The sequence below is a fragment of the Mytilus trossulus genome, chromosome 10, assembly GCF_036588685.1.
Source record: "Mytilus trossulus isolate FHL-02 chromosome 10, PNRI_Mtr1.1.1.hap1, whole genome shotgun sequence".
Taxonomy (NCBI): domain Eukaryota; kingdom Metazoa; phylum Mollusca; class Bivalvia; order Mytilida; family Mytilidae; genus Mytilus; species Mytilus trossulus.
In genome coordinates this window covers 40146233-40163280 of record NC_086382.1, presented here as the reverse complement: position 1 = coordinate 40163280, position 17048 = coordinate 40146233, and the positions used below count along the sequence as shown (strand labels likewise).

The window sequence follows — 17048 nt, the reverse complement described above, 5'->3', positions numbered from 1 at the left end:
TTCAAATATTTTGTTATGTACATGCGATCAGTGGCAGCTATACCGAGTTTTCAGAGATAACTTTCGTATTTTTACCATGGGTTGTCAGTTTCTCTTCCCCAAGTTAGGATATCTAAAAGTCCCCGAGGTATCTTTCGTTTCTTTTGATTTACATCAATGAGGAAAACCAAGTAAATTATAAAGTGAGATGTGACAACTATGGATTTTTATATCAAGAGAGAGGACATAGTACTATTGAAATTAGGGCAAGTGAAACAATAAAGCCTAAATGAAAATCTTCTTGTTTATTTTATACTTTTATTGGGACATAGAAAATGTAGAACAGCATGACAGTGTATATATTCATATTCATATCTATTATATATATTTGTTATATTTGTTATATATTTTTGGTCAAACATGGAAGACCGTTTCGAAATCGTCGTCGCAGGATGCATCGCAAACAGCAAACAAATAATGACACCTATTGTCCTTTTATGCAGCGTTTTTATCGTTTTTCGTTTTAATAATGTTGATGTCTAGGAAATCTATTCTAGAAATTCTCTGAAATAAAGCGAAACAAAACAAAATCGTTATATATAAATATATTTCAACTTCTATTAGACACTTGAAGGAATATGCACACATTGCCTTGCCTGTTCCGTTATTTTGAGAGTGTGTCATCTGTGTGTGTGTGGGTTTTTTTTAATATCAAGTTGAACTTAACTACTATTTGTGTAAGTTTTAGTATTGAATAAATTAAACTAGCAAATTGAAATGTATTGCGTTGACTGTAATTCGGTTTCATATTCTTGAAACTAAATATTTCGAGAGAATAGCAAAAAACGAGATCTGATTATTAAAATGAAACCACAAATTATATAGGCTATGTCTTATGGTGGGTTTATCATAATTTAAGGCCGCGTGTAATATCATACAAGTACGTCGGATATATGCTATAAATACCGTACCTCTTTTTCAGCAGTTTGTCGTCTGTAATTAGCACCTATAAACGCTATATAAAGAGAAAAATGAAATGTTTGAAAAAATGTAAAAAGTACAGTATAAAATCAGCGATTCCCCTTGCAAAAAAATAATTTATTTTCAATATTTCATATACCACCTACAACAGCAATATTAAGTATTAATTATTGACCTAATATTATATGAAATAGTTTCGTCAGAGTTTTCGGGATTCGATTTTGATCAAAGTGATTTACTTAAACTGGCTTAAAAAAAGTGAAAACTTTATTTTCTGTTTATTTTATTTTCAAAATTCTGACAATAACTATACTCTTGGTAGTAAGAGAGAAGGGGTCGCACATAGTGTTTTTGTTAACTGTGGTACATTTGTACTGATATTAGGGATATATTTTATTTCGCTAAAATAGCACAATACTCTTCTATATGCAATGTGACGGGTTTTTTTGTTCCACTGAACGAGACGTGTGCACGGTTTAAAGAGCCTTCAAATTCATGGGAAATTTCAGAAAGGTATGCTATAAATAATGTCAGTACAGAAGCACTGACTAATGAACTGATGATACTTTCTAAAAATTCCACTTGTAATAAATAGCTGCGCAATGAGCGCATGATACGCCCGATGTGGAAGTTTTATGCAATTATCATAAATTATTTTCTGATAAAGTTTTGTCAAATAACCATATATTGTTTTTGAGACACGGCGGGACATGTGAACATCCCCCCCCCCCCCCAACACCTGTTTTTTTTTTTTTACAAAAAACTAAATATCACTAAAATATTTTTTTTTTAAATCAAAATCAAAAAGTATACAGATCTTTAGATTAATATAACAAAGAAGTGTTTAAAGTTATAAGGAACAATCATAAAAAAATTTTAAGATACGGCGCAACATGTAAAAAAAACCTCCCCTGTTTTACAAAATACTCAATAACTCAAAAATAAAATTTTGAACCATCACCAAAAAGTATACAGATCTTTAGATTAATATAACAAAGAAGTGTGTACAGTTTTAAGCAATAATCATAAATAGTTTTTGAACTATGGCGCGACATGTAAAACCCCTCCCCCCTTTTTTTTTTTTTACAAAGTACTCAATAACTCAAAAATGAAATTTTGAATCATCACCAAAAAGTATACATATATTAAGATTAATATAACTAAGAAGTTTTTAAAGTTTTAAGCCATAATCAATTAAGAATCGTTTTTGAGATACGGTGCGACATATGAAAAAACACAACCCTGTTTTAGTTACAAAGTGCCGTAACTCAAAAAAGTTTTAATCTTATTTTCACCAAAAAGTAAACAGATTATTTGATTATCATAAAAAAATATATAAAGTTTCGTGAATTTGGGTAAATTGTTCTCAAGTTACGGTGCGACATGTTTACGCCGGACATACAGACGGACGGACGGACGGACACCGGACATTTGTATACCATAATACGTCCCATCTAAATTTTGACGGGCGTATAAAACTAGAACATCCGAAGAGTATTTCTGTATTTTTACTTATCAGGAACGCTATAGTCTTACAGAAAAATTCAAAAGTCGAGGATGTTATAACTTTAAACTGCTGACAAAAACTGACCTAACAATAATAACAATTGTAATCCAATGTCAATTTGAAACATAAAATTTCTAAAGTTTTCGAAAACAAATTTAAGAAAAAGAATGCAACAAATCACGAAGAATCATGCCATAAACGGTGCAGGGATTACTGCAATGATAATACCATTGGGGATTTGATGTCCACTAGCAGCGGTATCAACCTCGTGCTAGAAATATGGAAATAACACTTTCATACTTGACTGTTATTTTAACATATTTATTACGATGACAAAAATGGCACTACTTACCCGTTAAAATAGTTCCAAGAAGAAGAAATGAGCTGAGTGTAATATTAGCACCAAAAATACTGACTTCATTCATCATGGCACGCATGCTTATAGTGAAAATGATTCCAAAGAGCTGAAACAATAATTTTTGATAGTAAATAATGTTATATTTCTTTTTATATTGACTTCATAGCCTGTTCAATACTGAGGAACATAACTACGTTTAAGAAATAGGGTTTTATGCGGTGTTTACGGAAACACAAGACCAAATGAAAATGTTTTAGTCCTTTGTTTTATTTAGCATGGTTGTAATATGCCTCTATCCTTTACCAGAGGCGGATTTAGGGGGGGGGGCAGGGGGCCCGGCCCCCACCCCCCTTTTTGGGAAAAAATTTTGTTGCTTATATAGGGAATCATTGAAGCGTGACTGGAGCGGGCCCCCTCTTAGGTCAGTCAGTGGGCCCCCACTTATGAAAAATCCTGGATCCGCCACTGTTTACAGCATATAGTCTCTATACCACCGGATAATTGTCAATACATATACTATCATTAACATTGATGAACTTGTTTTCCTTGTTTTTGAAGTTCAGCCAAAACAAATACACGAGATACAATGTCCAAGTCGCACTTCTTTCAATAGTTATCAAAGGTACCAGGATTATAATTTAGTACGCCAGACGCGTGTTTCGTCTTCATAAGACCCATCAGTGACGCTCATATCAAAATAGTTATAAACCAAACAAATACAAAGTTGAAGAGCATTGAGAATCCAAAATTCCAAAAAAGTTGTGCCAAATACGGCTAAGGTAATCTATGCCTGGCATGGGATAAGAAAATCCTTAGTTTTTCGAAAAATTCAAAGTTTTGTAAACAGGAGATTTATAAAAATGACCACATAATTGATCTTCATGTCAACACCGAAGTGCTGACTACTGGGCTGGTGATACCCTCGGGCACGAAACGTCTTCCAGTAGAGGCATCGACCCAGTGGTGTAAATAGTTATAAATTATTGAAACCATATTACATTGGCAGTGTAAAAATCTCATGCACAAACATCACGCATCATACGTTTCTATCAAAAATATCATTTAGAGAAGTACACCTGGACATATTACCTGTGCTGAAGCGTTCAAAAGCCCTGATGATGTACCCTCTGACTCTGGATAAGTTATTTCTGCAGCAATTTCAAACCCTACAGGCAGGTAACCAGTCATGAAAAATCTGCATCAACGAAAAAAAAGATAAAGAAAGTCGGAACGTTTTCGAATCATATAAAAACTGCATTTCATACAAAACATTACCAAAATAGTAATAGACTTAATTTTACTTTTGGAAAACTGTATACAACAATTGCATGACTAGAGAGTTATAAAAATGTGTTCATTCAATGATCTTTTTATTGTGTTAATTCAAAACAAAAAATCTACAAAAAACGACAAGCGTATATTTTGTAATCAGTTCTCAAAGCAAGACCCTTCGTGGTCTTGTGAAAGGTAATGTACCTCCATATTTTTTTCATATTTGATGGTATCCTGTCGATTAAAAGCGGAACAAGCAGCAGGTTGAAAATACGTACCCTAATATTCCAGCACATAGATATACTACCCATAGTAAGTTTACATTCAATGTGAAAGTAAATGCCACCATACCAGCTAATGACAGCAAATATATACCAACAGTTGTTCCCCTAAAATAACAGTTAACAAATTGAACTTTATCACTTATTTCATGTCTATTGTGTGTTTTTTACATTGTAGTTTGTATAAAAAGATAACATGTAGTATACCTCAATGAGTGAGCAAGCTAACACCAAAAATTTGCCGCAAACAGTTTTAATAAATACTTTTCTACTATTCTGTCGTCAGATTGTAAATAGTCTACCTATGTCATTTGTTTGCTAAATTACTAATTAATTCCATATATATAAATGTGAATTATCATAAATTTAATCTGATTAAACATGTGAAATACAGCCGAGGAGCACCTCCGGATTTTCTCACTGCGTTAATGATCCATTGGTGGCCTGCGGTTGTTACAAACATAAATCTACTCTTTGGTCGGGTTGTTGTCTCTTTGACATATTCCCCATTTCCATTCTCAATTTCATACACCGGGGATTTGTAAACGTTCCGTTCTCCCGTTTTGAATTATCTTTTGGGATACTCGGGTATTTTTTCTGGTTCTATTTCTGCACTGTTTGGATTCATTACGTACCCCTAGCATGGGGGTATCTAGGAGTATTTCTAGATCTTAGTACTTTGTACTAATTACAGAATAACAACGGGCAAATTAACGTTTGAATTTATTTCTTGAAACTAATTATTTCATGAAATAATCTAATCGTAACAATACACGCCTTTCCGAAATTCACCGTCTGAATTTAGAGTTTTTCGAACAGAAAGAAGAACAGAGTGTTCAGGATTTTGTATTATGTATTTTATTTGAATTTACCGTATATATTCTGAAATTAAATTCTTACTTGAATGTTTTAGTTTTATCAAGCCATACTCCAGCCAGTATAGCTCCTACTATTCCTGCTATAACTACTGTCAAACCTATTTCTCCAGCTTCTTTTTGGTGACCCTAAATATTTATAAGTGGACAATAAACTTAGACTTCATAATAACCAAATTTTGAACAGCAGTAATCATATGTTCGGGTTCTTACCCAATATAAAACATTTTTCCAGTTTCAATTATAACTAGAACAAACCCGGGTCTGTAACTTCGTGAAAATTTTGACGATAGTTTTCTATTCATGGACTTTAGGACAGACTGGTGAAATGATGAAATGACTTTCGGAATTGAGTGGCAAACTATATCTATATCGTGTTTGGCGACAAAGACTAATATGAATAAAGAAATGATTAACATTGTGGTGTGATTGCCAATTAAGCACAATCCTTGGAATTGAAAAATGAAATGGGGAGTATGTCGTGAGACAACATCCTAATGCCACCCATTCTAGGTCTTCAACGCAGCGTGAAGATATCACATTTGGAGGTGGGACTGAGCTAACTCCAAAGTAAAATGTGTACTATTTCAGTGAAATTGGACGTAATACTTTTAAAATTCCAAAACATATAAATGAGTTCAAATTAATTAACTTCTACGTCATTCGGTCTCGGGTGGAGTGTTGTCTAATTTGCAATAATACCACATCCTCTTACTTTTATATGATAAATGCTTAAATATGAAATAAAAAACAACTATGGCAGGCATGCAGTAACTCACAACACTCACTTGATCATAAGTTCCTTCAGTACATGTACACAACGAGTTATTCTATTATAGTTATTGTAGTTCTTTACAATTTGTAAATGCTGACCTTATCACGTTTAGTTTATATTAACAAAAAAATAATGGACTAAGTCTTGTATAATTATAGAACATGTACATACCGGATAATAATGCAAAACAACGGGATTCAGTAATGTTGCTATGGCGTAGTAGGATCCAGTGTTTATCCCTAAAAGAACATCATAGACTTTTTTTTAAATATTCGCTAGTAGTTTTGGAATCAATGTTTTAGGAAAACTCGAAGAGAGCTTTCGCTTTCGGCGTACATTTTGATTGTGTCGTCTTTTTCACTTTTAGTACAGCTGTCAATTATTTTTTGAATACCGATGCTAAGAGTTTGTTTGTGTGCAGAAGCGTAGTTATTTGTCAGACACCCGTACACTTAGCGTGTTTTTATGACACAATTTCACTCTTGAACTTGACAAAAGCGCCAATATTGATGTTCTTAATTCATCTTAAGGTCAAGGTGAGATATATCATCCTGTATTATTTTTTTTTACTGTAATCTTAAAGTCACATTGTCGGGGAATTTCATTGTTAATAAGTGTTCAGATTAAACTTATAGATAAGATTGGGTGATGTATGAAAATAATAACGTTCACAAAAACTGTTTTAAACAGATACATATATATATTCCAGTTTAACTTTTATTTCATTTGATTTCTGTGGAAAGTTGGATCATTGGTAATAAGATCAATCTCGTTTTTTCAAATAATCTGTTAAACTGTAATATTTTTTAGTTGTTTTCATTAAAATTAAGGCCCCGACATATAACTTTTAAGTTAGCGATACAACAGCGACAGCAATTCCAGTAAACTTACCTACCATAAGTTAATACCAGTAAAAGAAACCCTCTGTTTTTTATTAATCTCAGCAGGGATTTACCGTAATGTTGACTGGCAGCATTTCTTACTGCTAACCATTGAGCTCTACTTGGTGGTTGTGGTGGTTCTTTCTTAAAAACTACAACAGAAGAAAAAAATAATATCTTTTGTTACTTCCTGCACAACATGTATCCCAAAATGATTTATTATTATATATCTTGTTTTTATTTTCTATCCTTTTCAAAGAGTGATGCTAAAATTGTAATATGGTAATAAAAAAGCGTCAATGTTTAAGAAATCGCTATTGTTAATGGAACTTTTGAGAAACCTTTATAGCAGTCGGAAGAAGAAATTGACTCCACTCCATAATCAAAAACTTTTTTTTAATTAACGCAACATATAAGATAACTTGTATTTTTTTATCTTATCATTCAAAAATAAAGAATACAACGGGTTATATATTTGAAAGGGGTATGTTATCATTCTAACTCCATAACCATAATAAGGGTGGAATTTGTTCAGGAACAGACCCTGGTTCTTCGTTAGATTTGGATCGAAAAGATTCAACGACTCATTGGAAGGGTTATGCACCTTTGAAAATTAACCAATGTCGGTTGGCCAATAAAACTCAGAAACCGTAAGTTATAGCCACCTAAGATCATCACCAATGATCATCTATTCACGTGACCATGAAAATTGACCTAAGGTCAAAGGTCAAGGTCATGACCTAGATTTTGATCTTAGCTTGTTATCGGATTTACCCAATAACCGTAAAAGATAGGTGATAAAATGTAACAGAGAGAAAATGTGTGTCTTGTCGGGATTTACATTTGTTATGTTGGGTTCAAAATTTTTACTAAACCAACTGCTATGGAACTAGGGCACCAAAACTGTTTTTGGTGTCCGAAATGATGATTGTTTGCTTATAATTCAAAAGTGGTTAGAGATAGAAAGAAACTTTGAATTACAAAATGATCGGCATTATAAGATATACACAGTTATTTCTAGGTCAGAGGTCAAGTCTCTAGCAACGACATAACACACCTTAGCAACCATATATTTTTGAACTTAGAAGCTATGAATAATATAAATATGAAATTTTTAATACTGGAAATGACATTTTTGTCCCTAGCAACGATATATAAGTCCTTGGCAATCACTTAATTTTTTTATCTTTAAATACTATGAATAGTACATATGAAATTTTTAATACTGGTAGTAATATTTTTATCCTTAGCAACCACTTGTTATGAACATAAAAGTACTTAGAAACCATATATTTTTAAACTAAGAAGGAAAAAGGAAAGACCTTTCAATTGTTCACGAACATGACTTTTTAATTCAAAATTGGATTTGCTTCTGACAGACACATGACCTCGAGCTAACTCCTCTTGGCACTGTTACAACACGCCAATGCCACTACCACATAAACACGCACCAAATAAACAATATATCATAATGCTGGTTTTTAGATGTGTTGAGAGGCATTGAACAGGGAGGGAAATAATTGTCTTAACAGATATACTTACTAACTAAAACAAGTAAAAAAAGAACCGTTGTGACACCAGCACCAATATAAAACAAAGTATATAATTGGCTGCTGACCAGATCTATGTCGGGACTATATTTCACCAGAAGTGGAGGTAGTAAAAAGCCAACAGCTGCACCAATCTAAAAATAATGGCAATGTAAAAATAGCAATATTATTGTAATCTATACTGTTAATTTGACGTGGCATTGAATTCAAAATTTCCATTAACCACACGGTGGGTGCTCATTAAGAGCAAGAATTGTTTACCCTTTCAAATGCAATTGAGATCACCCACATTTATGTTGAGGTTTTGGTTGAATACTCTCACTTTATTAGTTTTCAATGTAGCGTTTATTCATTTTCTTTCTGTCATGTTTTTGTCATGACAAAGGTGGTTTCGTGAGTTTTATTGTCCCTTTGGTTTATCTTGCGCCACTTTTTTTTTTATCATTCTTTAGACACCCAATCAGATTTTTTATAATGTATTAGGAAGAACCAATATACAATTTTCATGCATGTCAGCTTGAATCAATTTTCTGTAGAATTCGTTGGGGTTTTCTTTTGTGAATTTCCATTCTTTTTTTTGAAAATTTAGTTGCAAAAAGAGGGACGAAAGATACCAAAGGGACAGTCAAACTCGTAAATCTAAAACAAACTGACAACGCCATGGCTAAAAATGAAAAAGACAAACAGAAAAACAACAGTACACATGACACAACATAGAAAACTAAAGAATAAACAACACGAATCCCACACAAAACTAGGGGTGATCTCAGGTGCTCCGGAAGGGAAAGCAGATCCTGCTCCACATGCGACACCCGTCGTGTTGCTTATGTGATTACAAATCCGGTAAATAGTCTAATTCGGTAGGTCAAATTCATGAAAGGGAATGGGATTGTAGTTACGACGTAAGGAACATATGCAAATGTATTAACAATTCTGATTTACCTTAGTAAAATAGTAAAATCTAAATACAAAATTGTAAATAAAGTTATAATCAAATGAAACAGTACAGTGTTAGACATGTATCATTGTAATCCTATACAGTCAAACATGTGAAATTTGCATATTGAAAAGGGTATGTACTTATAGTGACACTCTTCAAAAATTGTTTTTTTTTAAACTTCAAAATAGGTGACATTATGAACTTTAGTACATTTCTTGCAAGGAGACTTTCTCCATCAAAGATTTTTTTACGGAATCACAGTCTCCTGCAAATTTTATACGCTTACATATATTATCCATTTTTGTTGGCTTGGGCGATGTATCATGAATATTGAAAGTTCACGATAGGAAAAGTAAAAATTGTCTTTGATTTGTTTCTCATATCGTCTATTTGAACCTAGTTATTAACTAAGTAATGTTACATAATATACCTGGTTACCAAATACACCTAAAGATGTTGCTGTGGATACTTGGTTTGGACCAAACCATATTGCTGCAAGTCTCGCCGGGATACCAAGTATAAAAATCTGAGCTACCGAACAAACAGACTGACCGAACATCAATAACGCAAAACGATCGGGGTTAACACATGCTACTTTTATCCAAGCGCCAACTGCATTGAGGAAACTTCCGCAAATAATGACCACCCTAAGTCCTTTTTTGTCTAGAAGCCATGTTGATGGAAAGATTAGCGGTATATAAGCTAGCATGTAGACCATAGAAAGCCAATCTAAAGCGGTCTCCTTTTGAAATTTGTCCTCTGGCAAACTGGCATTGTAATAGTTAAGTAAAACATCTCCTATTATGTTCAGATGTAACCATTGGAAGTTGTTAGTTAATGAAACAAATGAGAACAGAAAAAGTATAATCCAACGCCTTTTGTAGACTTGGGGTAGAATACTATCTTCGGTAACTTTCGATGTCTTATCTTCGGTAACTCTCGTTGTCTTATCTTCTGCAACTTTCAGTGTCGGATCTGTTTGACCATTCATTGTACTGCAATTCAATAAGTCAATGCTTAACAATATGATGATACGTGCTATTATAAAATTTTTGATTTACAGGAAGAAAAAATAAAACCTTATACATTTTTGGTACGCACAGTCTAGAAAAGCTAAAAAGGGATATTTTCTCTTGAAAATTGTAGCAACCCACTAAATTCAGTGTCTGTACTATGTTAGACTATTTTCACCATGTCCATGCTGTAGATAAAGTGTGGTTTGTCTGTTTGCGCAGTTGTATTTTTCTTCTTCTGATCTGTTGTATTGTCCTTTTTTTGTGATTCGTTTTTTTTTCTTTTTGTGTATTGTTTTTATAGTATATAGACATCTCATAGCAATCTTACTCTGAGAACGCAGTTCACGTGTGGTTTTTTTTCTAAGAACTGTTCACTCGATACAAAGAGTTGAGGAAACCAAATGTATCGAATTGTCATTTTGCCCATTCCGTTATAAATATTGCAATTAAAGCTACACATTTATAAATATTACGAATTATTTGCCTTAAATAGAGATATACGATCTGAATAAGGGTTCTTTATTTCTGTATTTTAAATGTTTTAAGCCATGCTTTTCTTCATTTTTTATAATATTTTCCCGTTAATCTTTATTCTAAAAATAAAAATATTTCAACACCCTTTTTCACATATTATTTTTTTGCAAGTTGGACCCTATTGTGATCTATCGTGATTCCTTATATATATACCGCCCTATTTTTCTTTATTCTGTGTTTTGTCTATTTTTTCTCTTTTCTTTATATTGGTTGGCCTTTATTCTGAATTTATTACGGCTTATTCCCTTTTCTGGTGACCCAATCTAAAACCTCATACATTTAATTCACGATGTAGAGCTAGCGGAATGAGCAAACTAATCTATGTGTAATGTGTGCGATCTTAACGTTTTCAAATCTTTTCATCACATTTAATCTTTCAATCGTTATTTTCATCAAAAATATACTTTACTTTCAAATTATTACGCTTTGCATGGGCAAACAACCCTTGGCATGTTAAGTTATATCATTGCATTATTTAGCATATGCAAATTCAGTTATAATGTATTTTTAAATCATGTTGAAAATTGAACAATTCGAGGTCATTAACTTCGACGGCAAAAATCATAGTACTTTAAAATCTAAACAACACATGTAGCTTTATGAGTGGTATATGATCGACAAGAAACTGCGGCAAAAATTCCTTTGAAAAATCAAATCAATAAATGCAGCTATCAGTCAATTATGATTGAGAAGAAATGGAACTACATCTTTTTTTAAAGTTTTTTTTAATATTCGTCTTTAGTCAATATTATTGTGAGTAAGGCTAAGCACTTGATTCTGAAAACTAGACACTTTTCTCGGTCATGATTTCAAACAACGACTCGAATATATATTTATACTTTGCTACATGTATTTAATGTGAACATACGATCGCACGATGTTTGTTGAATATAAAGTACTGAAAATAATAAGCAACTCCGCCGGTCGAGCTCGTGGTAGCGATCTCGCATCAACTTTCAGGGGTCGATCTGATCACCCGTCTTTTTACAGTAGGCTTAAGACTTGTCAGTTTGAAAAAAAAAGCAAGAATTTGTCTGAGATGTAAACTATTACCTATATAACTAGCAAGTTTACAAACCGAAACCTTTTATCATTTTTGTGCAAAACAAGGTTTAGCATTTTCAAATTTCATGAGAATTATTTGCATGTAATATTTCCCGCTGGACGTTAATCAACCAATTAACTCGGTTCTTCAAACTTAAACATACGTTATCTATTGCCCAAATTAAACTGAATTATATTTGAACTAAGTGACATATAATACTCAAAGCGGGGATACAACCTTTGACATTTAGATTATTCAAAGTAATTTGTTTTAAAACTGTTGGCTGTATAATAAAGGAATTTGATTTGTTGACACGTCAGTTTGGTCATTTGAAAAGCAAACAAGGTGAACCGGAGTTCATACATTATCCTGTTTAACTGAAGGTCAAATACATGTATGATTATGCATATTTAAGAAAAATAATTAACCATCATTCGAAACTTTAGCTCAAAGTTGACCATCCGAATGCATTTCAATTGCAGATAATGGAAAAAAGGGGGAAAAGGTTACGGCAACCGTGTTTTATGTCGGATACGCGTGCATAAAATGTTGGCTGAAGTTTGATCACCTAACATCAATCCTGAAATGAAAAATGAGTCCGATTTAATATCTACTGTCAAAACAATAAGCTAAATAGGCATACTCTGTATTCCGGTTTACAAAACAAGATCAGCTTAGCTCTGAACCGATGTACTGTCCATTATCCAGCAGAGAACTATGTAAGCGCGTGGCACAGGGGCACACTCTTGCAAAGGGTTTTTTACCGTCATCTTGGGGTGATATATTTTTAAAATGAGGATCATATTTCTAATAGAAAACAGTATATATCTTCTTTTATTTTATAGGTGCATCATAACACAATTTTGAAAGTTAGGTATTTGGGTTCATATGACTGTATAAATTTAATTACTTAAGTTAATATTTATTCCAGATTGATTTCTACATGTCCCGGTGTCGGGTCCAGGGGAGGGGTGTTTAGGGTTGGACCTCCCATTTTAGGACGATCAATGCATTTGAATGGGGACATGTGGTTGGAACCCCCCTCTTTATCCTGGGTTGGGAACCCCCTTTCTAAAATGGCTGGATCCGCCCCTGTGTCCTACGATAGATTAGTACTCTTAACATGAAATATGTGGTTTATGCATATCGATCACCGGCATGGATTGTTTCAAATGGTATTTGTCTGCAGGAAACTAGCGTCGGGTTTGTAATCAGCAGACGATATATTGTAAAGAGCTTTCGCCTTGCGGCTTGTTAATAAGCAGCATTTTAAGTAATAACGATATCATTTCGATTCATCACAGTTACAGACGCATTCATTGCTTTTGTAAATCGTCCGGTATGTACAATGCGACTCATGTAAATTAGTTCTTTTTCTTTTATTTTAAAATGCCTTACCTTTTCATTTTTATTTAGCTTTCCTCATCATTTTCAAAATACACAATGCTCGACACAATGTCATGTTAGTTACATCTAAAATGATCTATCATAATTATAGTAACCTCCTTTTTAGTATGTAATGTCAAGCGTATAATTTGGTTGTATATTTGATGAATACAAACGTTACCTTAAAACCTTGAAAGGTATTCTATATGTGTCACTCGAGGTCGTATCAAATCCTGTTCAAGTGAAAGTTTATTATGAACAGACCACATAAAAAAAGACTGACGTGAAATTTCTGAAAATATTTAGAATTCATAACATATGTATGTAAGATTTCTGAAAATAATTAGAATTCATCACATATGTAATTTAAACTTATTAATAAGTATGTGATTATTGTACTAAATATATTGTGTTATTTAAACATCGGTCTAAGGAACATATCTATGTTGGTATATGTGTTATCTACTTACAAATTTGTCTCTGATTAGATTTAATTTAATTCAATTCAAAATATTTCATATATAAGTTTGACAGTCATTTCTTTGACTTTGTCACAGTTTTATTCGGAATAAGGAGAACTTATAATCATATCTGCTCATCGGCGAATAAATTCAATTTGACTTTTTGAAATGCTCATTGTATAATTTCAGAAAAATGCTTTTTTTTCTCCCTTCTTCTTTTAAACGATTCTTCTTAATATTATTTTCATTCGATAAAACATGGAATTTTATTTGTAAACTTTTCTATGTCACTTGGTGTCTGGTATAGAGTTGTCTCATTGTTATTCATACCACATTTTTCTTTATTTTATGTCATAATTATATTTAATATTAAAGCCCTAAAGGCAATTAAGAAAAAGTCATGTTAGTAAACCCCACAAAAACTTTTAAAAAAGTCTGTTCTGCTACCATTCAAAAGACAATTCTGATATTCTCCATCAATTAGCATTTTCTGAACGGATGACTTTTTTATGCTTTTTGGGCATAATAATATCAGTCAAATAAATATTTGTCGGTGTGATTAGTTTTTAAATACATCATTGGTAAAATACAAATCATTGAAGAGACAAAGGAAAGGATTATTATTAGCCAGTTTAGTGCATTAGGAATAAAACTTATCCTTTATTCAAAAAAGCAAAACTGGTCCGTCACAAACTAGCCGGGTATTAATACAGGGCCACTATCTATTTTGAATATAAAACTCATATGCAGTATAACAAAATCAGAGTATGTTTACTGTAATTAGATTGACAGGGCCATTGTGAAAAAACAGGTACCGCTATAAAAAATCTTAGGGCCATTATAGCGAAAACAAACAGAGTTATTATGTTTAAAAGAGTGCTTACTGAAAAAACACGGCCATTTGGAAAAATAAAACAGAGCCATTAAAAGTAAACAGTGAGGGCTGTTAATGATTTTCTGCTATTATCAATTTAAATGCATTTCGGGGGGGGGGGGGGGAGAAATATAGTAAATGAATGATATGTCACAGGGGTGGAGAACGCAACCACTTACAGATTCTTACTGTGCTGGTGACGGTGCTTATACTAGAGAGCGGCGTTTTGCATTTGCGCCGATCTGCATTTCATTTGCGCCGATTTTTTCTTTCATTTGCACCGATTTTTGATTTTATTTGCGCCGATTTTATTACAGGTAAATTATAGGTGAATAGATATAAGAAGATATGAGTGTCAATGAGAGAACTTTCCATCCAAGTCATGTTATTTTTCATTTATCATTATAGACCTCTTCCATTCGTCACTTGTACAAATGTAATGAATTGTCAATCACAACATGTATATAACTGTTGTCCCCAGCTCACCAGAAGGCCTACAAGATACATCTCCAGACTTTTTTCCTTGTTGACCGTATCCGTTGTTCTTTAGCATCTGTCTTTTGGACATCTATCACATGGTTATGCTCGATCTGTGTTTTGACAATAGAATCCGTGGTAACTCTGGCTTTACATGATTTTTTGGTACATTAGTAGGTATGTTTGTTTGAGAACACTGACCTTCCGATATGTATGGCCCTCGATGATAAAAGAATTTACTTCTCGGTCCGTTTCAGTGTGCAATATGACCATCAAGTTACAACGAAGTTCCAGAACAATATGAATCAAAATTAACTTAAACATGGATCCCGGATGAAAAACAATTATTACCATATTTTACCGATGGTATAGCACAGTACATGTACAAGTTTTAACTTACCAGTAAATCTAATTAGGAGCAAATATAAAATCGACGCAAATGAACAAATGAAATCGGCGCAAATGAAAGAATGAGAATTTTCAAAATCGGCGCAAATGTCATACGCCCCTAGACAGTAATAAATCAATACGATTATGGGTAGAACTAAGCATTATAATATTGATCTTATAATTCAATAATCAATATAAGTACGCATAAATCACAAAAACATAAACTTAGTATCTTGCTAGTTTTCTGCGTGGCACATTTAAAACAGTATTTACTTCATTAGTTAAAGTCTGGTGAAAATAATATGATATAAACAATATATTTTTTTTTTTTAACTATTTTCAGATTGTTCCTCTAGTTCCCTCGCTCTACATTTAATAATTGGAAGATAGCGTCGTCGGTTTTTTTTTTAAAGTCTGTTGACAAGTATAATAAGAACTAGTTAAATTGGAAATGTTTTCTGCTGAAAATTAAGTACATAAATCACGAAAAGGTTTATAAATTATGTTTAAAATTGCAATTACTTTATCCCGAATAAATAAATAAATAGTTTTGAATATGTTTTAAATTTAAAACATTTTGAGCTATAGCGTTTTCCTATTTATAAAAATAAAAATTGCATTATTGGAATTATGCACCGTATCAAATGCATATATGAAATGTCTTTTGTAAATTACTTCTCAATATATGTGACGTAAACAAATACCACGATAATACATAACTTATCCCACAAAAAATAGATGAAAGGAATGCTCTGTATATGTCATCAACAATTATTTTGGAAATCTTTTTTCAGCATGCACGTGCGTATGTCATCTGCAGGAATGATAGTACAGTTATGGAGGTTATATATACTAGTAAATGGCATTCTTGGTAATTAACCGTATTACTAATTTTAAACAAGCTACAAAAAATGTAAGTGTATTCTTCACAGATTTAATTTAACAATTATATGTCAAAGTACGTCGTTAACACAGAGCCTTGACTTATGCATTATTTTTTACTTCTTAGTCTGATCGGTAATACTGTGTACCTTAATAAGAAAAGAAAGATATGAATTGTCTATAAGTTTTCATCGTCCCCAGCGCGCCCCTTTCTTGGGAAATTTTAGAAATACCGGGCGTCCGTTCATCCGTCCTGTCTTGATATCGCTCTCAAATGTAAAATTCTATACCGATTTTTATAAAAATCAGAACATCCATTTATATGAGCAATGTTTCAGACGATTTCGAAAATCAATGCCGCTTCATTTTTTTTTAAAGAGTTGTACCCCTTGGAAGCATTCATTGTGTGGGATACTGCATAGTCAGCGTTCTCATATGTACTTGTAATGCCAGATAGTTGAATCATATATATATAATATATATATAATAGGTTTATGTCAGCATTGTCAATTTCAAAAATAAGTACCGATCAAATTTTTTGAATAAGTTATAAATATCAAGTATAGGAAAACTGCTCTCAAGAT

General features: G+C 32.7%; 1 protein-coding gene across 2 annotated transcripts; it reads right to left on the bottom strand.

Moving 5' to 3' along the window:
* Positions 1–302: 302 nt before the first annotated feature.
* On the bottom strand, positions 303–13440 carry LOC134686236 (heme transporter FLVCR2-like). 2 transcript variants are annotated; one of them, XM_063545914.1, is made up of 11 exons: positions 13393–13440; positions 9830–10394; positions 8452–8593; positions 6924–7061; positions 6200–6267; positions 5279–5382; positions 4376–4486; positions 3915–4020; positions 2820–2931; positions 951–994; positions 303–543 (listed from the first exon to the last, which is right to left on the bottom strand). In XM_063545914.1, the coding sequence occupies exons 1-11, from the start codon at positions 13398–13400 to the stop codon at positions 475–477; spliced, it is 1467 nt and encodes a 488-aa protein (XP_063401984.1). In that variant the 5' UTR covers positions 13401–13440; the 3' UTR covers positions 303–474. The 2 variants fall into 2 exon arrangements, with proteins under 2 accessions (XP_063401984.1, XP_063401985.1); XM_063545915.1 differs by lacking the exon at positions 4376–4486.
* Between the last annotated feature and the right edge of the window lie 3608 nt (positions 13441–17048).

What these genes read in the sequence shown, in the direction of transcription:
- LOC134686236 (XM_063545914.1), bottom strand. An exon ending in TTTACTGGTATTAACTTATG is followed by an intron (nt 6,268 to 6,923) that starts GTAGGTAAGTTT and finishes ATGTTCTTTTAG; the next exon opens with GGATAAACACTGGATCCTAC. An exon ending in TTTTGAACGCTTCAGCACAG is followed by an intron (nt 2,932 to 3,914) that starts GTAATATGTCCA and finishes TTATTGTTTCAG; the next exon opens with CTCTTTGGAATCATTTTCAC.